The sequence below is a fragment of the Scyliorhinus canicula genome, chromosome 19 (assembly GCF_902713615.1).
Source record: "Scyliorhinus canicula chromosome 19, sScyCan1.1, whole genome shotgun sequence".
NCBI classification, from domain to species: domain Eukaryota; kingdom Metazoa; phylum Chordata; class Chondrichthyes; order Carcharhiniformes; family Scyliorhinidae; genus Scyliorhinus; species Scyliorhinus canicula.
This window is the reverse complement of record NC_052164.1, coordinates 10,739,273-10,764,887: the sequence shown is the minus strand read 5'-3', so window position 1 is coordinate 10,764,887 and position 25,615 is coordinate 10,739,273. Positions and strand designations below refer to the sequence as shown.

At 48.0% G+C, this 25,615-nt stretch overlaps 1 protein-coding gene across 1 annotated transcript in view; it reads left to right on the top strand.

Moving 5' to 3' along the window:
• LOC119954260 (SH3 and cysteine-rich domain-containing protein 2-like) overlaps positions 1 to 25,615 on the top strand; it is a 130,665-nt gene that overhangs the window by 88,886 nt on the left and 16,164 nt on the right. The window contains exons 5-9 of the mRNA XM_038779344.1: positions 1,785 to 1,897; positions 3,658 to 3,736; positions 4,445 to 4,506; positions 9,347 to 9,444; positions 14,778 to 14,829. Coding sequence (XP_038635272.1) covers positions 1,785 to 1,897; positions 3,658 to 3,736; positions 4,445 to 4,506; positions 9,347 to 9,444; positions 14,778 to 14,829 — 404 coding nt within the window. The remainder of the gene's footprint in view (positions 1 to 1,784; positions 1,898 to 3,657; positions 3,737 to 4,444; positions 4,507 to 9,346; positions 9,445 to 14,777; positions 14,830 to 25,615) is intronic.

The following is a 25,615-nucleotide window of genomic DNA, read 5'->3' as shown; positions in this document are numbered from 1 at the left end:
AGTGCTCGGAGGGCTGAGGGTCAGTGCTCGGAGGGCTGAGGGTCAGTGCTCGGAGGGCTGAGGGTCAGTGCTCGGAGGGCTGAGGGTCAGTACCGGAGGGCTGAGGGTCAGTGCTCGGAGGGCTGAGGGTCAGTATCGGAGGGCTGAGGGTCAGTGCTCGGAGGGCTGAGGGTCAGTGCTCAGAGGGCTGAGGGTCAGTATCGGAGGGCTGAGGGTCAGTATCGGAGGGCTGAGGGTCAGTATCGGAGGGCTGAGGGTCAGTATCGGAGGGCTGAGGGACAGTGCCCAGAGGGTTGAAGGTTGGTACCCAGAGGGCTGAGGGTCAGTGCCCAGAGGGTTAAAGGTCAGTACCCAGAGGGCTGAGGGTTAGTGCCCAGAGAGTTGAAGGTCAGTACCTACAGGGCTGAAGGACAGTGCCCAGAGAATGTAGATTCAAGATAATTGACAGAAGGACCAGAGTTGGGGAGAAAGCAAGAATATATTTTTTTTAACCAGTGAATTATGATCTGGAATATAACAATACATTTCAAAAGGAAATTGGAGAAATACATTAAAATAAAAACATTGCAGGACATTGGGGGAGGAGGAGAGTGGGGTTGATTGGCTTTCTCTGTCAAAGAGCTGGCATAGACACAATGGGATGAATGGCCTCTTGCTGTGCCATCCGATTACCCAAACCAGGGTGGTACTCCAGGAATTTAGAAAGTTAAAGGAGGATTTGTGCAAAGGTTTGAAGATTTTAAGGAGAAGAAAGGGCAGATTTTGAGAAACCATTCCTACTGGCTGGGAACTCAAGGGCTTGAGGGCACAGTCAACACAAATTAGAGCCAGACCTTTCAGCAGTGAAATTAGGAAACATTTCTACACATCAAGGGTGATCGAAGTTTAGAACTTTCTTCCTCAGGCAGAAATTTATGTTGGATCAATAATTAATTTGAAATTTACAACTGAGATTTTAGATTTTCTTCAGCCAAAGGTATTGAAGGATAGGGGGGAAAAGGCTGGTCATAGAATCATAGAATTTACAGAGCAGGGTATATAGGGGGCGATTCTCCGATATTGAGGCCAAGTGTTCGTGCTGTCGTGAGTGCCGTCGCGTTTCACGACGGTGCGAACAGGGCCCAGGCACGACCTAGCATGGCGCTGGAGTGGTTCACGCCGTCTCAGTCTCCTTGCGTAACGCCAAATGGGCGTGGTGCCAACCCGCACATGTGCAGTTGGGGCAGCTCATTCCTGCGCATGCAGTAGTAGCCAAGAAGTAGGCCCGTGGGGGGAGACCACTTCTGAGCCCCCCCCCCCCCCGGTGAAGGAGCCCCCCCCCCCTCCCACAGGCCGCCTCCCGAGCGTTCCCGCAGAGTTCCAGCCGGCAGCAACCAGGGTGAATGGCGCCGGCAGGACTCTGTCGTGTCGGAGCGGCCGCTCGGCCCATCCGGGCCAGAGAATCGGCGGCCCGATTCCAGCGGCCCAAGGCTTGCGCTGCGCCAAACGCGCCGATTCTCCGCACCTCGTGGCGCGGTTGCTCCAATTCTCCGGCCCGGCGCGGGGCTCGGAGAATCGTCCCCATGGATTTGGTTAGAAAATCAGCCATGATCTCATTGAACGTGGAGCAGGTTCATGGGTTGGATGGTCTCCTCACGTCCATATGATACTAATAAAGGTCTGAGTAAAATAAATAAACAGTGAGTGAAGATGCACTGGTCTGTCAATCATATAAGGAAAAGTGAGGAGAATTCCTGTGTCTCCGATTTATTCTGATTACCACTGTCTCCCCCTCTCTGTTCAAGCCACAAGCAGTAAAGTGGATCCAGTGTATGAAGCGCTCCGATTTGGGACCTCTCTCGCCCAGATGAGCCGGTCAAGTTTTGGCAGCTTCTCCGAATCGCCAACAAAACATTTGGTAAGTATGAAACCTCGTACCAGTATATGGCCATCACCCAGGGTCCCAGTGAAGGAAGATGCTCCAAAATATCCACTCACTTCACATCCCAGATCTTTGCACCCTCCAAAGGGGGACCGCATCAGAATGAGGATCACTCTCCAACACCATCAGTTACTGAATTGTGCCGGGTGACTTGAACTGATGGTGTCAAATGAAGGGTGGCATGGTAGCACTGTTGCTTCACAGCTGCAGGGTCCCAGGTTCGATTCCCAACTTGGTTCACTGCGCGGAGTCTGCACGTTCTTCCCGTGTCTGTGTGTGTTTCCTTCGGGTGCTCCGGTTTCCTCCCACAGTCCAAAGATGTGCGGGTTAGGTGGATTGGCCATGCTAAATTGCCCTTGGTGTCCACAAAATGTTTATGTGGGGTTACTGGGTTACGGGGATAGGGTGGAGGTGTGGGCTTAGGTTGGGTGCTCTTTCCAAGGGCCAGTGCAGACACGATGGGCCGAATGGCTTCTTTCTGCGCTGTAAATTCTATGATACCAGAAAGAGCATCTCATCACTGTACTGATATCCCAAGTTCCACAATTGGGTTTAAAATCAGAATGGGGGACCTTTCCCATGTCCTGAGTTTGCGAACGAGTCTGTGCTTCAGTTCTATCCAGGATGAACGAATGCCTCTTCTAATGGCCGTAGCTGACCCTGTGCCTTTATTAAAACTGTGTTACATATTTTGAATTGGTATTGGAGTTTCTCTCGCTTCAATGTCAGTGGATTCCATGTCCCTATGATCTGGAGTTTATCTTCACTGCCAAAGATCTGATCATATCTGAGCTACATGGACAGCTGACAGTGTTGTGACTGGAAACTGCAGCCGGTCCATAACCTTCTATCTTAGGGCACTTAAGGTGCAGATCCAGGTACTTTTTTTTAATTTAAAAATTTAGAGTACACAATTCATTTTTTCCAATTAAGGGGCAATTTAGCGTGGCCAATCCACCTACTCTGCACTTCTTTGGGTTGTGGGGGCGAAACCCACGCAAACACGGGGAGAATGTGCAAACTCCACACGGACAGTAATCCAGAGCCAGGATCGAACCTGGGACCTCAGCACCGTGAGACATCAGGGCTAACCCACTGCGCCACTGTGCTCTCTAGATCCATGTACTTTTAAAAGAGTTTAGGGTCTCTGCCTCCACCACCAACTCGGGCAGCGAATTCCAGGCTCTCACTACCCTCTGCATAGAAAAAGGTTCTTCATCGTGTCCCCTCTACACCTTCTGCCACTTATCTTGAATCTATGTCCCCTGGTTCGAGAATTTTCCACCAAGGGAAACTATTTTATCCTGTCCACTCTATCTCTACCCCTCATAATTTTGTCCACTTCAATTAAATCACCCCTCAGCCTTCTTTGTGCGAAGGAAAATAACCCCAACCTATCCAATCTCTCCTTTAGCGGCACTTTTCTAGCCTTGGCCACATTCTTGTAAACCTCCTCTGTACTCTCTCCAGAGCAATTACATCCGTCCAGTAATGTGGTGACCAGGACTGCACACAATACTCCAGTTGTGGCCTGACCAATGTCTTAGACAATTACAACGTTACATCCTTACTTTTATATTCTATACCTCTGCCAATGAAGGAGAGCATTCCATATGCTTTCTTTACAACCTTGTCTACTTGAACTTCTGCCTTTAGGGACCTGTGTACCTGTACACCAAGATCTCTCACTTCATCTACCCCTCTTTGTATCTTCCCATTTATTGTATCCAATGCAGGGTGAAAACGGAGACATTGCTGAGGAACCAGATCTGAGCACAAACTGTTTGGAAAAGAGTGAGAGCCAGGAAGACACCAGTGAGTTAAACAGCCAATGAAGTGCTTTTGTCGTGTAACCTCTGTTTTAATGTAGGAAAGACAGCAGCCAACAGGAAGCTCCCACAAACGGCAATGTGATAATGGCCGGTAATGATCATTTATTGATGTTGGTTGGGGGCTAACTATTGACTGGGATGAGCTCCCGTGCTCCTATTTGAAATAAGGTCACGGAACCTTTTGAGTTCACTTAAGAATGATGTGGAGATGCCGGTGTTGGACTGGGGTGAGCACAGTAAGAAGTCTTACAACACCAGGTTAAAGTCCAACTGGTTTGTTTCAAACACGAGCTTTCGGAGCGCTGCTCCTTCCTTTGGTGAATGGAGAGGTATGTTTCACTTAAGAAGACAGATGAGACCTTCTCATCCGAAAGATGACACCTCTGAAGGTGCAGTACTGCACTGGGGTGTCAGCCCAGGTATTGCACTCAAAAGCTCTGGTGGGGGCTTCGAACTCACAGCCATCCGAGTCAGAGTGTTACTCAGTGAGGCATTGCTGGCATCCAGTGCTGTGTGAGATATCAAATATCCCAATAGCACAACTGTCGATGCATTTACCTACTGATCAAGGGTAAGATAGGTGAAAGATTAAGCTGCCTGAAATGGATCACTTTGATCATAGCTTCTTTCTCTGTCTATTACATCCTGAATCTGGCATTGATTTTTTTTTACATGTGTTTTTCTCTTCAAGCACCTTTGGAGAATGGAACAGCTGAGACAGAGGAAAAGAAAGAGAGTGCCATCCCCCTTCAGGTAACTTATGGGAGAAGGTGGCAGAGTGGCAATGTCACTGGGCCAGAGGCCCAGGCTAATACTCAGGGGGCAATGTTACATAATTTTGAATCGGCATTGGAGTTTCTCTTGGGTTCTGCTTCAACAATGGCAGCTGATGAAATCTGAATTCAATTAATGACTCTGGAACCAAAAGTTGGTTACTGTTATCAGTAGGGGTGACTATGACAACCATCAACAATTGTTGTAAAAACCCAAGTAGTTCACTTGTCTCTTCAGGGAGGGAAATCTACTGTCTTTACCTGGCCTGGCCTACAACTGATTCCACTCCTAACTGCCCTCTGAAATGACCTAGTGTGTCAGGCAGTTGAAGGGCAATTAAAAATGGGCCTTCTCAGCAATGCCCACATTCAATCAAAGAAAAAAAATCTATTTGGGTTTTAAAACTGGAAGGAGCAATGAATCTGTGGATGGTAGGTGACGTGTCTGTGAAAGCCAGATTGGCAGGGGAAGGACATCACCCAGCAAACATAATCACAACAGAGGAATGAGCGACCAAGTGCATAGCTTGTGTTCCCAAGGGCATGGGAGAGGCACCAATTCTGCTTCCATGTGTGAATAATTGGCAGAGATAATAATAATCAATAATCTTTGCTTACGTTAACACTGCAATGGAGTTACTATGAAAAGCCCCTAGCCGCCACATTCTGGCGCCTGTTCGGGTACACCGAGGGAGAATTCAGAATGTCCAATTGACCGAACAAGCTGGGACTATGGGAGGAAACCGGAGCACCAGGAGGAAACTCACGCAGACACAAGGAGAACGTGCAGACTCCAAAGAAAGACAAAAATACACATGACAAGAATTCCCTTCACTCCTGAATGCATCTCAAGTACCCTGTTGTGAAGCTAACCACAATGTTTGTAACATCTGGGATAAAAGTGCTTTCACTTCCTCTTTTTTTTTCTCAGCAGAAAGCATGTAACTGCTTTTGATGTGGTGATAACCTGTCAATCATAGCTAGATGTTTACTATCATGGTTAGGTTCACAGCAGGTTACTTAAAATGTTGCGAGCATCTGGTGGGGAGATCGTGGGCGGGGGACGGTCAGTCGAGTCACCCTCATATGTGCAAGCTGTGTGGGGGCGGGGGGGGAGGGGGGCTGGATTGACCCAAAATTTATATTATTTCTTTCCCGTTTATGTTATTAACTCTGTGGAGCTGGCTTTTGGCAGGTCTGTGTCTATTTCCTTAACTTCCCACTTTGACGTTCCCATTTCTACAGCCCCAATGTTTTCTTTCGCACATATGTAAAATAAGTGTTTTCCACTGATAGGTTAAATTGCATCTCATAATTTCTCCAGACGTCTGGTCACTAATCAACTCCCTGATTTTCTTTGTTTCCTAATCTTAATTTCCCCCAATTCCTAACCGGAGAATAGTGCAGAACCTCAAAAGGACAGAGGCAAGTTGGTGCAATGGGCAGACAGGTGGCAGATGAAGTTCAATGTGGAGAAGTGTGAAATGATACATTTTGCTCGGAGGAACATAGAGAGACGATAGAAAATAAGGGGGGCAATTCCTAAGGTGGTGGAGGAGCAGAGGGAGCTGGGTGTACATGTGCGTAAGTCATTGAAGGTGGCAGGACAGGTTAAGAGAGCATTAATAAAGCATACGCTAACCCCGTCTTTATTAACAGGGACATGAGTACAAGGGAAAGAGGTAATGTTGAACTTGTATAAGACTCAGCTGGAGTCCAGTTCTCGATGCCGCACCTTAGCAAGAATGTGAAGACTTTGGGGAGAGTACAGAAAAGATTCCTGAGAATGGTTCCAGGGATGACAAACTTCAGTGTTAAAGATAAACTGGAATTGTTTTCCTTCGAGAAGAGAAGGCCCAGAGGAGATTTGAGTACTGGAAATCATGAAAAGCGACATAAGGAAAATATTTTCCATGCAGCGAGTGGTTGGGGGTCTGGAATGCGCTACATGAGTGCGATTGGAGGCAGGTTCAATTGAGGCTTTCAGAAGGAAATTGTGCTGTTATCTGGAAAGTGAGAAAGGGCTGTGGTAAGAAGTGGGGGAATGGCACTCCGTGAATTACTCATTCTGAGAGCCAGTACAGAAGCGATAGAGCTAATGTCCTCTGCGGTGTCACAATTCTGTGCCTCTGAATGGTACTTATTTTGAAGCATTTTTAATGAAACATAATATGATTAAGCAGGATGATGTACGCTTACTGTGCAGCCGTTTGCCTGCAGTAATGCAACTTCACTCAGCCACTTCCCGACGGACTTATTTGAAAGCAAAACGATACACGGAGAAAGAGCAGGGAATTGGGATTATAAAGATAAACAGCTACCGTGGCTAATGAAATGCCAGGGAAGGCTTATTGTATCAAAAGGCTTCTTCCTATGTTGTATTCAAACTAATACAAACAATCAGCTGCTCCTGAGGGGTAGCATTCCCAGGGAAACAGCATTTGGAATGTATCTTTCTAGTAATGAATGAATTGTGAAAAGCGGCAGACCTCTATGTCCGTTCTCATTCGCGCCAGTGCCGGGAACACCACTTACATTCAATCCCGTAATTCTTCATTAAAAGTAAACAGCACAGCAAAAGATAGTCTTGCAATCATATAGCGCCTTTCATGATCACCAGACATCCCAAAGCACTTTATAGACATTGAAGTATTGTGTTGATGTGTGGTTACTGTTGTAATGTAAGAAACATGGCAGCCAATGTGTGCAGAGCAAAGCTCCCCAAAGATAAGAGTGATTAGAAGGTGATCTGATTTGCGATGTTGATTTGAGGGATAAATGTTGGCCAGGACTCTGGGGACAACCCTCCTGCTCTTCAAAGTACTGCCATGGGATCGATTATATCTACTTGAGAAGGTAGATGAGGCCTGGGTTTAACATCTCAAACAAAAGACTGCTCGCAGAAAATTCACTGTACCTCGGTACACGTGACAGTAAACAAATCCAATCCAAGCAACAGTGCGGCACTCCCTCGCTATTGTGTCGACCCGTGATTGTCGGGCTGAAGTCCTGGAGCGGAAGTTGAATCCGCAGTCCACTGATTCAAGTCCTGCCCACTGCATCAAGAGATTTGAACTCGACAAAGTGACAGCGAACCTAGTCACCAGCCGGTGCTTTAGATGGTTTGGACAAGGGATTGTACAGAGGAACAGGGACGAACTTGACAGTCTGCATTTGTAGTTATCTAACCAAATGCCTTGGAGCCACACATCACATTTGAGATCTGGCCAGACCGCTCAGCCTCAGTTGGCAGTGTTACCTCAGTAATGGATAAATCTTAAATCAGACTTCAGGATCATTTGGCTTCAGCGCATTGAGATCTACACTAATTAATGAGTTTGGATTTAAATTTTGTGTGATCCTGGAGGCATTGTGTGCATAAATAATCGACAAAACCTCAACACGCAAAGTGATGCAAGTTCATTCCCAATCTGATTGAAAGAATTGTAGGGTCTTTTTTTCCAGAAGCAGCAGTTGATCTGAAAGCGAAAATCATTATTTGCTTTTTTAAAACTGAAGACAGGGGGCGGGATTCTCCGAATTGAAGACTAAGTGCTGACGCCGGGGTGGGAACGGTGACGCTTTACGCCCGCAAAAACGGCTCAGAAGCTGCACCAATGCTCCCTTTGGTGGTGGGCTAGCAGGCACGCAGCGTAAAGCCTCTGGCGGCAGGACCCCGTGCTAAAGAACCCCCTGCCCGCAGAACAGCTCCCACCCGACTGTGGCGGCACTGGACTCAGTCCGTAGCCGCCACGCCAGGTTCACGAAATAAATAGCATGAGTGACTCACACCGTCGGGAACTCGGCCCATCGGGGGCGGATTATCGGGGGAGGGCCTCGGGTGACGTCCATATGGTGTCCGTTGTGGAGGGGTGGAGCACGGCAAAAGCGGCTCCATCCTTGATTTCGAAGCAAACGGGGATTCTCTGGCCGATCGCCGAGAGCGATTCCGCCGTCGGAGACGGAAGAATCCCGCCCAGGGAGTAGAGTTATAACAAAGTATTGAGAATGAACCAGAGGAGCTCAAGCTGCATTGAAATCAGTGGGGGGGATTTTACGCCCCGTTTGTTTGAGGGGGGAGGGAATAGTTGGGCGGGATCGGCAGTGGGAGCGGGAAATCCCACAGAGTCCCTGAACGCGGTATATGCCGGTGGAATTTCATCCTCAAATTGGCCTCGCCCCCACCCCCACCAATGATGTGACTCATGATAGGTCCCACCACATGCCCCTGGTGAGCAGAACCCGCTGGAGACGCACAGGTGCGTATATCCCCCAGGGGGAGAGGGTCATGTCTGGGCAGGGGGCAGTGCCGGAGGGATGTTTCTTTGCGGGGGTCTGTTGCCTGGGTGGTGTTCCGTGGGGGGAGGGGGTGTTGTCTGTTGGGGAGGGGGGGGGGTGTTCTGCGTTAAAGGGTGTTCGCAGGGGGTGGCGGGGGGGGGGGTGGTACTAGCATTCATTTATTGTATCGCCCCTTTTTGCTGATGTGGCAGACTCTACCAACATGATATGGTGGGACCCGACCCTTCATAGGTTTTGGGGACGATACAGCAGGGAAAGCTGCCTATGGGGTTGGCAGCTTCCTCACCATATTCCCCGCCCACTGCGTCACTCTGCCTTTTTGTTTTGGAGAACATTCTGCCCAGTGTAACTGAATATTGGGCAAGATGTATTTCCACTCCTGCACAAGACCGATTTCTAACCCTCTGTGTTGAGGGAGAAAAATCCTTATATTCTTTGTTACAACAACAGGGAGCCAAACATTGTTATCTTTCCTGATCTGGCGTAAAGCTGATATTCTGAAAACCTGTTTTGTCTTGCAGGTTAGGAAGCCTTCGGTCCGTAAGGATATGCTGCAGATGCACACATATGTGGCACTCTACAAGTTTATACCGCAGGAACATAATGACCTTGGGCTGCAGTAAGTATATCTTTTAGCTGTATCGTGTGTGTCCTGCTCAATAATGCATGAAAAATGATTGTCTCCTCACAGCAGGGAACGGTAGTGACTTCTGATATTATCCATCCAATTTTCTCACCTCCTCAGCTCCGTTACAGGCTCCGTCAGCACTTCATTCGAATGGCTCTTCTGTATTGTTAACAAAGGGAATGGCTGCAGTTTGACCCAGCAAGGAACAGTCATACATTCTCAAGTCATGGTGATATCTGGGTTGGAGGGGAACCTGGAGATGTTTCCATACATCTGCTGCTCCTGTTATTCTAGATGGGGGTCACTGGTTTGGGAGGTGCTGTCGAGGCCATCTTGTTAAGTTGCTGCAGTGCATCCTGCAGATTGTGGCTGTGCTGGAGTGAGTAGATGTTTAAGGTGGTGGATGGGCTGCCAATCAAGGGTTGGAGTGATGTCCAAACATGATTGTTTGCATCAGCACAGAGGGGGAAGGAGCATAGTCTTAGCACATCCGAACCACTGTGAGCCTATTGCATTACAATGCTCACAGCCAGAGCCCTCCATTTAACTAACTTCCAATTAGGTACCAGAGGAGAAAATGCGACTTGTCGATGAGTGCAGTAAACCCAAACGTGAAGATGAAATGGATTAGGGCAGCATGGTGGCGTAGTGGTTAGCACTGCTGCCTCACGGCGCTGAGGTCCCAGATTCGATCCCGGCTCTGGGTCACTGTCCGTGTGGAGTTTGCACATTCTCCCCGTGTCTGTGTTGGTTTCGCCCCCACAACCCAAAGATGTGCAGGTTAGGTGGATTGGCCTTGATAAATTGTCCCTTAATTGGAAAAAAAATGAAATAAATTTATAGAGAGAAAAAAAATTAATGGATTGCGTTCAATCTCGTTGGAATTAAGTGGGTTGGAAATTCTGAGTGTGGTGTTCGACTTCGAGAGCAAGCTAGCACTGTTTTCATACTCATTCTAGAACACTTGGAGCAGCAACCACTCAATGGGTGGGGACATAAGGACATCTTGGAGTGGGGTGGGTGAGTAGAAGGACAGTTATATCAGTGTAGATCAGGGGTGGGCAAACTTTTCCGTGCAAGGGCCACATTCAGAAATTCACAATTTTAAAGGGCCGCATAGTATATTAAGTAAAATAATTAATATTTTAAATAGCCAAAATAAAAGGTCTTTAAAGAAAAAAAAGCACATTTATTTGAAAAACAAAGTAACTCAGTAAGTAACAGAACAATGTCAATGAGAATGATGCATCTGACTGCAGTCATTTACCAGTTTGTTGAAATCAGGTGTCAAGTTGCTTGTGCTGATCCTTAACACTGACAGAAGCACAGCCCGGCCGAGTCAACGATAAAAACGCGTGTATTGGGGTGGATGAGTGGGGCTGCCTTATTGGTCGGTTTAGTTGGGTGTGCGACCAATAGGAGTCCAGGTTACAAACAATAATAAGGCTTATTGTTTGTAACCTGGACTCCTATTGGTCGCACACCCAACTAAACCGACCAATGAGACAGCCCCACTCATCCACCCCACTACGCGCGTGTTTATGCGGCCCGCCAATGAGGTGCCCAGAATCATAACCGGCATTTTTGAAAAGCCGCCGGGGAAAAGCCGCTGAAGTAAATGCGCTTATTGAATAAGCGTGTTTACGTGGGCCCCCTGTTGGTGCGAGCCTTCAATGAGGCATGGGAGGGGGGGGGCTTTGCCCCCGACGATGTCGCAGGCACTGATCTCTCTGATCCTGAAGCGGGATAAGGACCCCTTGCAGTGTGGATCATACAGGCCTATCTCGCTCCTCAATGTTGACGCTAAGTTGCTGGCGAAGATCCTGGCCACCAGGATAGAGGACTGTGTGCCAGGGGTGATACACGAGGATCAGACAGGATTTGTCAAGGGACGGCAGCTCAACACGAATGTGCGGAGACTGCTAAATGTTATTATGATGCCGGCAGTGGAGGGGGAGGCGGAGATAGTGGTGGCGCTGGATGCGGAGAAAGCGTTTGATAGAGTTGAGTGGGAGTACCTGTGGGAGGTGGTGGAGCGGTTTGGATTTGGGGAGGGATTCATCAAATGGGTGAGGCTGCTCTACGCGGCTCCGATGGCAAGTGTAGTTACCAATGGAAGGAGATCGGAGTACTTTAGGCTCTACCGTGGGACCAGGCAGGGGTGCCCCCTGTCCCCCTTGCTCTTTGCACTGGCGATTGAACCTTTGGCTATGGCGTTGAGGGAGTCAGGGAGATGGAGGGGTCTGGTGCGGGGTGGGGAGGAACATCGTGTATCGCTGTATGCGGACGACCTGCTGTTGTATGTGGCGGATCCAGAAGGGGGAATGCCGGGGGTGATGGAGCTGTTAGCGGAATTTGGGGGCTTCTCGGGCTATAAGTTAAATTTAGGCAACAGTGAGGTATTTGTAGTACACCCAGGTAATCAGGAGGAGGGAATTGGGAGACTCCCATTTAAGAGGGCAGTGAAGAGTTTCAGATACCTGGGGGTGCAGGTGGCCAGGAGTTGGGGGACTCTCCATAAGCTTAATTTTACCAGGCTGGTGGGGCAGATGGAGGAGGAATTTAAAAAGTGGGACATGGTACCGCTATCGTTGGCGGGTAGAGTGCAGTCCGTCAAAATGACGGTTTTCCCGAGGTTCTTGTTCCTTTTTCAGTGTTTGCCCATCTTTATCCCTAGGGCCATTTTTAGAAGGGTGACTAGCAGCATCATGAGCTTTGTTTGGGCGCATGGGACCCCGAGGGTGAAGAGGGTCTTCTTGGAGCGGGGTAGAGATGGGGGGAGGCTGGCGTTACCCAATCTCTCGGGGTATTATTGGGCGGCCAATGTGTCGATGGTGCGCAAGTGGGTAATGGAGGGGGAGGGGGCAGCATGGAAACGGATGGAGAGGGCGTCCTGTGGAGATACAAGCCTGGTAACGGCGCCGTGGCCGCTCCCTCCTACGAGGTATACCACGAGTCCGGTGGTGGCGGCTACCCTCAAGATTTGGGGGCAGTGGAGGCGACATAGGGGAGAAGTGGGGGGCTCGATGGAGGCTCCGTTAAGAGGGAACCATAGGTTCGTCCCGGGGAACATTGATGGGGGATTTCAGGGTTGGCACAGAGCGGGCATCAGACAGCTGAGGGACCTGTTTATTGATGGGAGGTTTGCGAGCCTGGGGGAGTTGGAGGAGAAATTTGGGCTCCCCCTGGGGAACATGTTCAGGTATCTGCAGATAAAGGCATTTGCTAGGCGGCAGGTGGAGGGATTCCCTTCGCTTCCCGCGAGGGGGGTGAGCGACAGGGTGCTTTCGGGGGTCTGGGTCGGAGAGGGGAAGATATCTGATATCTACAAGGTTATGCAGGAGGTGGAGGAGGCGTCAGTAGAGGAGCTGAAAGCTAAGTGGGAGGGGGAACTGGGGGAACAGATCGAAGACGGGACATGGGCTGATGCTCTGGAGAGGGTTAATTCTTCCTCCTCATGTGCGCGGCTTAGCCTCATCCAATTCAAGGTGCTGCACCGGGCCCACATGACTGGGACGAGGATAAGTAGGTTCTTTGGGGGTGAAGACAGGTGTGTCAGGTGCTCGGGGAGTCCAGCGAACCATGCCCATATGTTCTGGGCATGCCCGGCACTGGAGGAGTTCTGGAAGGGGGTGGCGAGGACGGTGTCAAGGGTGGTGGGATCCAGGGTCAAGCCAGGATGGGGACTCGCGATTTTTGGGGTTGGGGTGGAGCCGGGAGTGCAGGAGGCGAAAGAGGCCGGTGTGCTGGCCTTTGCGTCCCTAGTAGCCCGGCGGAAGATCTTGCTACAATGGAAGGATGCGAGGCCCCCAAGCGTGGAGACCTGGATCAATGACATGGCGGGTTTCATTAAGCTAGAGAAGGTCAAATTCGCCCTGAGAGGGTCGGTACAAGGGTTCTTTAGGCGGTGGCAACCTTTTCTCGACTTTCTGGCTCAACGATAGGGTACAGGGACAGTAGCAGCAACAACCCGGGGGGGGGGGGGGGGGGGGGGGAGGGGGGGAAGGGGGAGGAAAAGGGGGGGGTAGGGAAAAGGGGGGGCGGACAATGACTATGTTTGTTTATTTAATTTTAATTTATTTTTAAGATCTTTTGTCGTTCATTGGGGTTGGGGGGGTGGTGGGATGTGATACATGCGTCGATACGGTCTGGGGGTGTTACAGTTATTATGGGTTATTTTGTTGCATTTCATTGTTTGTCGTTATGTTTTATATTTTCTGTAAAAAATTCCAATAAAAATTATATTTACAAAAAAAGAATAAGCGCATTTACTTCAGCGGCTTTTCCCCGGCGGCTTTTCAAAAATGCCGGTTATGATTCCGGGCACCTCATTGGCGGGCCGCATAAACCCTTTGTCGGGCCGTAGTTTGCCCACCCCTGGTGTAGATTATAAGAGGCCTCAAACCTTGCATAGGTTTTGGACCTAAGCATGCATGCCAAGCTTGTATATCTGCAGTACCCGTGTCACAAGCGGGGAGCAAATGAATAGGAAAGGGATTGAATTGAAAGGAAGCATTGGGGAATGAGGAAGAGATGGAGTCGCTCAGTTCACAAGCCAAAAACATGGTCAAAGACGAGAGAAGGAAGGTGAGGAGTAAAGGGAACAGCTGGCAGGAACTTAATGACTGGATTAACAGCAACTGCTGGTGGAGTGGAGGAGGCAAGGCCTGAGGACAATCTTGTGTCAGAGGATCAGAATGGCATCACGTCTCACGTCAAGATAATCTTTATCAATAGATGATGCCAGACTCACTTATTTTATTGGTGAAGGTTTGCAATTTCCGCATGTCCAAAAGACCTATTACAGACCCAGAATACGATGGCACGTAGCGATGGCGTTTGCTTTGTGCCCCGGCACACAGTCAGTTCCCGATCTCGGCTATTTCACTCAGCAACCGGACTGTCAGCCCAAAGGCAATTGTGGTTCAATAAGTGGGAAGTAGCGGACTTGCTCAGAAAAATCTTCCAAAGCGGTTTCAACTGCGAGCAGAACTGGAGCAATAACCGACAGGGAGCAACAGGAGCTTCTCACGTAATGAGCTGCCGGTTGTAATGACTGCGCCGTTGCTGTCACAGCTCACTGTCGGGCGTATTAGTGTGCGAATTGTCCTCCCTAATTTTTAAAAATCTATCTTCGCAACAAGATGTCTGCTTTCGACACCACTGACGTGTTCACACCTAAATTACGAATGAAGACTCTTGATGCCTTGCTCAATTACCTTAATGGGCCTGGAAGTGTGAATCATTGCTCAAGGCAAGCTTGGAATAAACTCAAACCACACAGAGTGAGCATATTTTTAATAATCTCATTATTATTTTACCAGGCAAGGAGACAGAATCGTGGTCACAGACGACTCCAATGAAGATTGGTGGAAGGTAAATATCAGTCTTGTCAGTGGTATCATTAAAGTGTCAGCAGCCCGCACAGAAACAAGCTTGCAAATGAGATCAGTGGGAGAATAAGGTGAACTGCCTCGGCCTCATTGATTGCAAGCCTGATTCTGGACCACTTCATTACAAATACAAACTTCCTATTATGGTGGTTAAAAATAGAACGGCTTGTTTTTTTCAACCATTAGTCTGTCAACAAGTTTGCAAACTCCAAGAACAGTAACCAATAGCAAGAGATAAATATAACAAAAAGATTTCAATCATCGAAGAGAATCATATAGCACACAAGGAAACCATTCAGCCCATCACACTTGTGGCTGGCTCCTTGAAAAAGCCACTACTAAGTCCCCTGTATTTTCACCATATCTTTGCAGTCTTTTTCTCTTTTGATATACATCCAATTCCCTTCTAAAAGTTACTGATGTACCATCAATTGAACGCGAGACGAGTTTCTGAACAAAAGTATGGTTTTAATGTATTGGATGTTAAGCCCTGCGGTCGATTACAGTAGAAGGACGACCGCCGGGAGTAATGGGTATTTATACCCCGCCCTGGAGGCGGGGTTAACTCAGCCTGTGGACCAATCGCGGAGCCGTCACATGACTGGTCTCAACCAACCGGTCGAGAGGCACATGACCGACCAGGGCCAATGGTAAGCCGGTGTTCTGCACCAATGGCAGGCAGCTATGCTAATCATACCACCACAGTTACTTTTCTATCTGCTTCCAGTAACCTTTCAGGCAGTGCATTCCAGATTATCATAGCTTGTTGCGTAAATAAAGAAACTCTTATCACCTCCTCTGACTTTTCTCATAATCATCTTAAATTCTCCTCTGTTCACTTTTTCAAAATTCTTTCATGGTTCTTGGGGTCACTGGCTATCTCTAATTGACTTTGAGGAAGGGGCATTTAAGAGTCGACCACATTGCTGTGGACCTGGAGTCACAAACAAGGGGTGGCAGATTTCCTTCTGTAAGGGACGTCAGTAACCAGATGATTTCATGGTCGTCGTTGGACTTTTAATTCCAGTTTTCATTTGATTCAAAGTTCACCATCTGCCCATGGCAGGATTTGAACCCAGGTACCCAGAGTAATACCCTGAATCTCTTGACTAGTCATCCAATGACGATACCACTATGCCACACCCTCCCCTAATCTTTGCAATCCTTCTACAAATTGAAACAGTTGCTCCATATCTGCTCCATCAAAAGCACTCATGACTTTGGACACCACTATTAAATCTTCTCATAACCTTCCGTGATTGAATGAGAACACTCTCAGTTCCTCCAGCCTCTCCACATAGCTGCAAATACCTTATTCCCAAGGGGCAGCATGGTAGCACAGTGGTTAGCAATGTGGCTTCACAGCTCCAGGGTCCCAGGTTCGATTCCCGGCTGGGTCACTGTCTGTGAGTGTTCTCCCCGTGTCAGCGTGGGTTTCCTCCAGGTGCTCCCGTTTCCTCCATAAGTCCTGAAAGACGTGCTGTTAGGTAATCTTGTACCCGAACAGGTGCTGGGAATCGATTTTGGGACCCTGGTGGTGTGAAGCCACAGTGCCAACCACTACGCTACCATGCTGCCCATAAGGTGAGAGGGGAGAGATACAAAAGGGTCCAGAGGGCCAATTCTTTCACACAGAGGGTGGTGAGTGTCTGGAATGAGCTGCCAGAGGCAGTAGTAGAGGAGGGTTTATCTTTTAAAAAGCATTTAGACAGTTATATGAGTCAGATGGGTATAGAGGGTTATGGGCCAAATGCGGGCAATTGGGACTAGCTCAGTGGTAAAAACTGGGCGGCATGGACAAGTTGGGCCGAAGGGCCTGTTTCCATGCTGTAAACCTCTATGACTCTGACTCTAATACAGCATACTCACTAGTTGCTCTGCTATCACTTGGTTGATTCATTGTATATGTGAGAAAAGAACCTAAGACAATTATGCATAAAGCAACATGATGTTTTAATGACGTTCTTTATTCATCTCCTCAAATTGCTCCCACTGCTGTCACCACCAATGACAGGACCATAACCACCAGTAAGTCGCCACTCTCCAAACACAGTCAAATTTGGAAACCCCAATTCTGTAATGAGGTCCTTTATGTAGAAGAGGAAATCGCTTATTGTCACTGAAGTTACTGTGAAAAGCCCCTAGACGCCACATTCTGGCGCCTGTTCGGGGAGGCTGGTCCGGGAATCAAGTACAGTGAATGTATAAATAAAACTCTGCTTCAATTATGTAGGATTCTAGAATTCTTTCCCCAGGGACTTGAGCATCACAATCCGTGATTCAATTTGCTTTTGATCAGGTTTATAGTGACTGAATGAGTCATTCTATTTTTGCTTCATGGGACTGCAGCATTTTGATGATCAAATATTGTCTCTCTTTTTCTTCCTTCAAGAAACCTGTAAATTACTATGCACAACTACAAAGCAATCTGAAAATGTACTCCCTCTCACAGCCACGATTCTGACCTCAGTAGCTGTCTCTGTTCCTGACATGGATTCCAACTGATGTTCCATTCCTTATGTTTTGAATCCGCCCAGGATTACAGGTATCCGAGATATACGGTGCTCCTCGGACTGCTGTTCTCGAGGCTCCCTGAGATCCACACTCTGTGCCATGCACCACCATGTGTACACACTCGACCTCTCTCTAGTAGCGGCAGCTCTCCCAAAAGCTGTCCAGGTCCCCAGTTTCATTGAATTATTTGCTTCGTCTGACGTTTAATAAAAAAACGTTTTCACTATTCAGATGCTGAGGAGGCCAAGCTTCAGCAACTTATTGATACCGATGACCCTCTGGAACCTTCCTCCCCTCCGCAACCTTCCCCCCCTCCGCAACCTTCCCTCCTTCCGGAACCTACCCTTGCCTTCCCTCTGACCCCATTCCTTCTTTTAACCCCAGCTGTTGCTGTGTATTCACTATCCCCTCTGACCTTCCCCTCTCTGTGCTGTGTATTCACTATCCCCTCTGACCTTCTCCTCTCTGTGCTGTGTATTCACTATCCCCTCTGACCTTCTCTCTGATGCTGATGCTGATGCTGAATGTTCTGAGCTCAGCACAGGACTTTGTTTTATCCCCTTATGTCCTGATCTCAATTAATTTGAGGTTTAGCATAATGTTGAACTCTTCTCCCATCACCCCCTACCAAAGTAATCTTTCACCCGCCTCCAGTATCTTCCCTCTACCTGGGCCCAACCCTCTGGCCTCCCACCTTTTCTTGATGTTTTCATTGAGAAATGTTGCCGCAACATCGGCATCTCAAATTCTCTGCCCCCCTCACCCACTGCCACCCGTCTCCCTCTGAACTTGCTGCACTCTGTTCCCTCGGGCCCAACATTGACTTTGTTATCAAACCTGCTGACCAGCGTAGTGCTGTTTGTTGTCTGGTGCACCTTGCAGAGGCTGAGTGCCAACTCTCATACACTCGCCTGACCTCCCCCTCGACCATGACCCCTTCACTGAACATCAAACCATTGTTTCCAGGACTGTGACTGACCACGTTGCCTACGGAGATCTTCCCTCCACTACTTCAAACCTCATACTCCCAACCCTGTACTGCCCACTTTACCCCTTACCCAAAATTCACAAACAGGACTGTCCTGTTAGACCCATCATTCCATCATGTTCCTGCCCCACTGAACTCATTTCTTCCTATCTTGACTCTATTCTCGCTCCCCTTGCCCAGCCTCTTTCCACCTATGTTCGTGATTCCTCTGATGCCCGACACCATTTCAACAGTTTTCAGCTTCCTGACCCGAATTGCCTCCTCTTCACGGTGAATGTCCAATCCCTCTGCACCCCAACAAGGCTGGTCCGGAAGCTTTCTGCTCTTCCTTGAACAGAGGTCTGAACAATCTCTATTCACCATCACTCTCCTCCTGGCTGAACCTGTCTTTCATTGAGCAATTTCTCCTTTAGTTTATCTCACATTCTCCAGATGAAAGATGTGGCTATGGGTGTCCATCCGCGAGGGTCTAAATTGTGCTGCTTGCTTTGTGGGTTATGTGGAATGTTCCTTGTCCCAATCCTACTCAGACCCATCCCGCAATCCTTTTTCCAGAACATCGATGACTGGATTGATGCTGCTTCATCCTCCCATCTGGAACTGGAAATTAAAAAAAAACAAATTCCAATTAAGGGGCAATTTAGCGTGGCCAATCCACCTACCCTGCACATCTTTCGGTTGTGGGGGTGAGACCCACACAGGCACGAGGAGAATGTGCAAACTCCACACTGACAGTGACCCAGGGCAGCAATGCTAACCACCATCCAGAGCCATGTATAGATCCCCCTTGCTCTCATTTTCCACCCCACCAGCCTCCGAATTCAAAGGATCATCCTCCGATATTTCCACCGTGATACTCCTAGCAAATATATCTTCCCTTTACCTTCGCTGTCAGTGTTCTGAACGGACCATTCCATTCGTGACGTTCTGGTCCAGTCCTCTCTAATCCCAACACTTCATCCCCTTCCCAAGGCACCTTCCTATGCAGGGGAGACGGTGGGATAGTGTTAGTGGCACGAGGCTAGCACAGTGGGCTAAACAGCTGGTTTGCAATGCAGAACAATGCCCGCAGCGCGGGTTCAATTCCCGTACCAGGGTTAGGGTTAGGGTTAGGGTTCTAGGTTCCCCGAACAGGCACCGGAATGTGGCGACTAGGGGCTTTTCACAGTAACTTCATTGAAGTCTACTTGTGACAATAAGCGATTATTATTATTATTATTATTATTATTATTATTATTATTATTATCATCCAGAGACCCAAGATAATGCTGTGGGGAGCAGGGTTCCAGTACCACCATGACAGATGGTGGCATTGAATTCAGTAAAAGTTTGGACTTAAAAGCCTAATGATGACCATGAAACGATTGTCACAAAAACCCATCTGGTTCACTGATGTCTTTTGGAGGAGGAAAAGCTGCCCAGTCCGGCCCCACACCACCGTGAAGGACACTCGACTCAAGGGAGATGAGGGTTGAGCAAAAATATTGGCCCAGTCAGCGAAGACCGTACCCCATGGAAGAGTTTTTTAAACATGTCCTCCTCCTCTATCCAAGGCCTCAAACACTCCTTCCAGGTGAATCCGTGATTTATTTGCACTTTGTTCAATTTAGTCTCCTGTACTCTGTTCACAATGTGGTCTCTCCTACATTGACTGGTGACCGCGTTGTGGAACAGCTTCACTCGGCCACAAGCATCCGTGGGCCCTGATCGTCCTGTCGCTTGTCACTTCAACTCACCACCTTGCTCTCATGCTCATATTTCTATCATTGGCCGGCTACAATGGTCCAGTGAAGTCCAAAGCTGGAGGCACTTCATTCTGAACGTTACAGCCTTTTGCACTTAACATTGAATGCAACACTTTCAGATCATAAACTTTGTCTTCCATTTTATTTATTCCCCAAAATGCCAGTCTGTACCTGCAACGATGACCAATTTCTGCTATTAACATGCTCTGCTATTTAGCTTTCAGATAGTGCTGACCTTTATTCTGCTATTAACATCTACGCTGGACCAAATCTTTAGTCTTTAATACTATCATTGCTACTCCCTCTGTCCTGTGCTCCATGACATATTTGTCAGTTAATCTTTCCTGCCCTCCCACCTATCCCTGATCATGTGTTTTACTGCATTTGGCCCTCCCTCCTTTGTCAACAGCATAAAACCCGTCACATTTCTACCTCCCTCCAGTTCCAAAGAAGAGTCATATTAGATTTGAAATGGGAACGCTGCTTTTCTATCCACAGATGCTGCCAGATCTGCTAAGTTTTCCCAGCATTTCCTGATTCCAGAAGCTTTGGCCTGAGATCAGCAGATTTTTCCTTTCTCAAGGCATTAAGGGAAATAAGGAGCGGGCAGGGAAATGAAACCCAAGAATTGTCCTGAATGGCACAACAGGCTTGAAGGGCCAAATGGACTACTTCTCCTTTTCTTGCCTTCATGATTGTCGGTCAGGTACTTGAGAAAGAGGAACTAGCAGAGTTTCAAGGGATAAGAAACAGACGACTGCTCTTCCATAGGGCCAACATGGGCATGATGGATTGAATGGCCTCCTTCTGCGAGTACATTTCTATGATTGTATGCTCATAATATGTTACTGAAATCACAGTGGCAACTACTGTTATGATCCCAATTAATGTTCTAACTGGATAGGAAGATCCCAGAATAGAATTCTGGCTCAACAAACCGTAACATTTACGTTGTTTTTAGAAAATGTGGAGGAACAGACTCACAGGGCTGCTCATTAGTTTCAACAACTAGTAAAAAACATTCATTAAACATGAAACATTGAATTCTGATACAACACTCATTTATTCCCCTCTTAGCTTCACAATGATACACAGATTTTCAGGTTAACTCAGATTACAAAGCATTTCGTAAGCAACAGCGGTCGCAGTAACACAAGGTGCCCCTTAAGCACCACAGATCGGCTGTGGTCAGATACAAGCTCCACTCTGAACCCAAGTTAGTGTCTGTGGATTTCTCCTTCGATATTGCCCAGATAATTGTCATGTGAGAGTTTCCAAACTCCACTCCTAAAACACGCTTTAAAATATTCTTTCACGATAATGCTTTCCATTAGTGGTTTGCATTCCAATATCCAGTCCAGGTTTTCCAAATAACTCCTTTAAACAAAGCTTCCAATATTACATTTAACAATGAATCAAGTATCTAGGTTTTAACACCATCCTTTAGGATTCATTTGTCTTACCTGCCATATAAACTATCCGCAATTGCTTTAACTATCAATTCCCAGACTCTATTAAAATGGCACCAAACTTTTGATTTACCTCTGAAATCTGCTTTCCCATTTTAAATCTAGTTATTGCAATTGTCTCTTTAACTCCGAACACTTTGTTTACTCTTTTTTTAATTCTTCTGAACAATACCTTGGTCTCTGTTCTTTTAATTTCAGTCGTCCTGAGGCATTATTTCTGCCCCAATTCCCTGGTTATCTGGACAGTAACTGTTTTTTTTTGGGAAGCCTACCCTGTTGCAACTCCTGTCCTGTCCAGTCCTTCAGTCCAGTCTTTTTCCTGGCAGAGTTGAGAGCTGCTCACTGACTGGTGTATTTCTTCAACTGCAATATATCCAATTAAAACTAAAACTTAAAAGCTTTTCTACCTTACATGTCCCCCAGATGCTAAGCAACCACTGCTAGTTTATTTGCTCTTCATGTCATAGCCCTCTCTAAGTACAATAGAAACACAATTGGAACTGAACCAACCCCTCCAGATAAAAACACCTTTGACCAACATGAATCTAACTATAGGTATTATCTTTCCAGGCACAGAAACATGAAATTAACCCCACTTAAAATGATACCTTACTTCTGATCTTTATTAAAACGGAAAACTTAAAACTACTTTTGTATTCCAAAAAACACATTCAGAATGTTCTGCCTTGGGATCTAAAAGAGAATTTTAGTTCCTCCTCTGAACCAGTGCATTACATAGCCTCCAATTTTCCAGTGCTACTTGTAACAGAGCATTTTCCAAACATGATGGTTTGCCATGGTTTCCTCTTCCTTATGGTGTGTTCTTCCAATGGATGAGGCCCTGGCTGGGACTGAACATTCAGGACATCATCTCTCTGCATTCACCATAGTAACACCTCTCAGTATCCTACCCTCTCAGAGCTTCTATACCTCCCTGCACCAGAAATCCTTCAACCCTCCTCTTGACAGACAGGCCCTCCAGGGTCTGCACCTTATGCTCACTCGTCTAACAGTCTTATTTTTAACAGATGGTTTACAGTTGCATAAAAAAATGAACAATCGTATTCTGACTTGGAAATGTAAAGATAGCAAACATTTACAGAGTCAAAATGCTCTTAGTACCACTAATCTTTATAACATACTGCAGTGCAGTACTGAGAGAGTGCTACATTGTGGAAGGTGCTGCCTTTTAGATCAGGGGCAGGATTCTCCGACCCCCCCCCCGTGAATCCCGTCTCCGCCGGCTGCCGAATTCTCCGGTACCGGGGATTTGGCGGGGGCGGGAATTGCGCCGCGCCAGTCGGCGGACGCTGGCAGCGGCCCCTCTGGCGATTCTCCAGCCCGCGATGGGCCGAGTGGCCGCCCGTTTTTTGTCAGTCCCGCCGGCGTAAATTAGAGTAGGTCCTTACCTGGCGGCGCGGGCGGCCTCCGGGGTTCTCGGGGGGTGGGGCGGGGGCGATTTGGCCCCGGGAGGTGCCCCCATGGCGGCCTGACCCCCGATCGGGGCCCACTGATCCGCAGGTGGGCCTGTGCCGTGGGGACACTATTCTTCCGCACCGGCAGCTGTAGCGGTCCACCATTGCCGGTGCAGAGACGAAGACTTCTGCGCATGCGCTGGGATGACGCCAGTACACGCTGGCGCTCCCACCCATGCGCCAAATCGTGCCAGCCGGCGGAGGCCCTTCGGCGCCGGTTGGCATGGCGCCAAGCCCCTTCCCCGCTGGCCGGCGCGGCGCAGACCACTCCAGGGCTGGCCTAGCCCCTGAAGGTGCAGAAGATTCCGTACCTTTGGGGCGGCCTGACGACGGAATGGTTCACGCCACTCCTTCCCACCGGAGTTGCCCGCCCCGCCGATGACTGCAGAATCCCGCCCCAGATGTTCAACCAAGGACCCTTCCGCCCTGTTGGCTGGATATAAAGGATTCCTATTTCAAAGAGGAGTGTCTCTGGTATCCTGGTCAATATTCACCCTCAATCAACATCACAAAAGCATCTGGGTGTTATCACATTGTTGCTTTTGGGAGCTTGCTGTGTGCAAAGCTAGCTGGCATGTTTCCTACAACTAGAAAAGCGACTGCAGAATCAAAATATTAATTGGCTTTAAAGAAAGCCCGTGCTCATGAAAAGTGCAATGTAAATGCACGTTTCTTTTCACTATGTAAACGTTGGTTAAAGAGTTACTTAGACTTAAATGTGGCTGCCTGCTACAATATCCTGATTAAAACCTGTTCTTTTTAGCAGGCCAGCATGTCACTCACAGGCATGTAGCAGTGTTCTGATTTAAATGTGCTGGTCAGGTTTGGTCGGGTGAACCGGCAGAGACAGCACAGTCACTTCTGGAGCCAATGTCCGAGGCCAGGGCAGGAGAGCAGTGACTATCCCTTACCCGTACCCCCCCCCCCCCCCCCTCCCCCCAGCCCACCCACTAATACAGACTGGTCCTCCACATGCTCACTTTCCAAGGGAGTATTGCCTGTTTTGTGGATTGCACTCTCCTCCCTCAAGTCACAAGCCGTTCAGGAATTAAAGATTAATCTACCACACAGCAGAAGAATCGTGGGACCGTTTAGTGTTTTTTTGGGGGGGTTTGTTTCAACGCTGTAATTTATTCTTTACAAAAACTGAAGAGAATTGGGGGAGAAAAGATGTCTTCAGGCAATCAAGAAGCATCTCACCCAGCAACGAACTGTCTGCTGGGAAAAGGTCTTAAACCATGACGATGAATGTTTTGGACAATCCAAGGTGGAGATCAGAGGGTGGAGTGTTGGAGGTGCAAAGACCTACCGTGAATCTTGCAGGAAACATGTTCAATCAGAGCTGACAACCCGAACCATCACTACCACATTCTCCTCCTACACTTTGTAATGGTTTCTAACTTACTTGTCCTGCTACGTTTTAGAATTCCAGGGAGCTATTAGTTGGGATGATAACAGTGACTGATTACGTGTGTCTGATGCCTAATTAATCCTGCAGGAACCGTGACGTTGTGTAAAGATGGCCTGACATTTATTTCAAATTATTCGCAGAGGGAGATGTACAGACAGGTCGAGACATGCACGACCAGCATGAATAAGTACTGCTCTGATGTACAGAGGGCCCATTAGTTCAAATGACAATACGAAAAGCAGGCAGGACTCTTTTTCATCGTCTCTCGTCCTTTGCTCTGCGTTTGTTACATTGCATTCCTTTTGGGTCTGCTAATAATTCAGCATCGCTGAACTCAACAGCACTCATCAGCTCTGCATGCTGCCAGCACACCACTGGATTACACAAACTATCTGCCAGACTATCTCATTGCTCTTGTCTGCACCTAATTAGTTGCTGCAGTCAAACATTGACTGGCGTTAAGAGAGAGTCTCTGAATCGTCTTACTCTTGCTCATATTGCACAACATCCATCAGCTGCTTGTGCAACAAGAATTTTTTTTCCCTGGGGACCATTCCTGGGTTAGAACCGGAAGTGTTCTTCCAGATCTTGGAAGAAATTCCTAAATTTCTCCTTCCTCAGCTCTCGGTACACCAGTATCCCTCCCACCCCCGGCCAACCCATTGTCTTATGCAGGGTTCCATTATATTGGGTCCCAACAGAGACCATCCCACCGCCTGCTCTGACTCCCACTCCCGCCCATCAGCCCGAACCTTATTACCATGAGGTAATAAGGGGGGGACCATTTTCGGATATTAAAATCCGCCTGGTGAGATTTCTGAATTCAGGGTGAAGGGCCTGTTTCGGAGCTCCCCTGTGCCAATGTGTGGATGCTGCCCAGAATTAAGATCAATCCTAGGGTGGTGTTGTTGCATAATCGGGTTCACCTGATAACCCAGCTTTTTTCAGGCACTTTCAGGGGCAGCAGAGTCAGAGTATTGGTTTGAACATCACGAGAATGTGGCTCAATGTTCCACGTCCTTTCCTGACTAATTCCTTCCCAGATGTTTAATGAAAAATTGATTTGAAAAGATAGGAATAATATGACCGGCAATTAACATCAGTTATGGGCGGCACGGTGGCGCAGTGGGTTAGCACTGCTGCCTCATGGCTCTGAGGCCCCAGGTT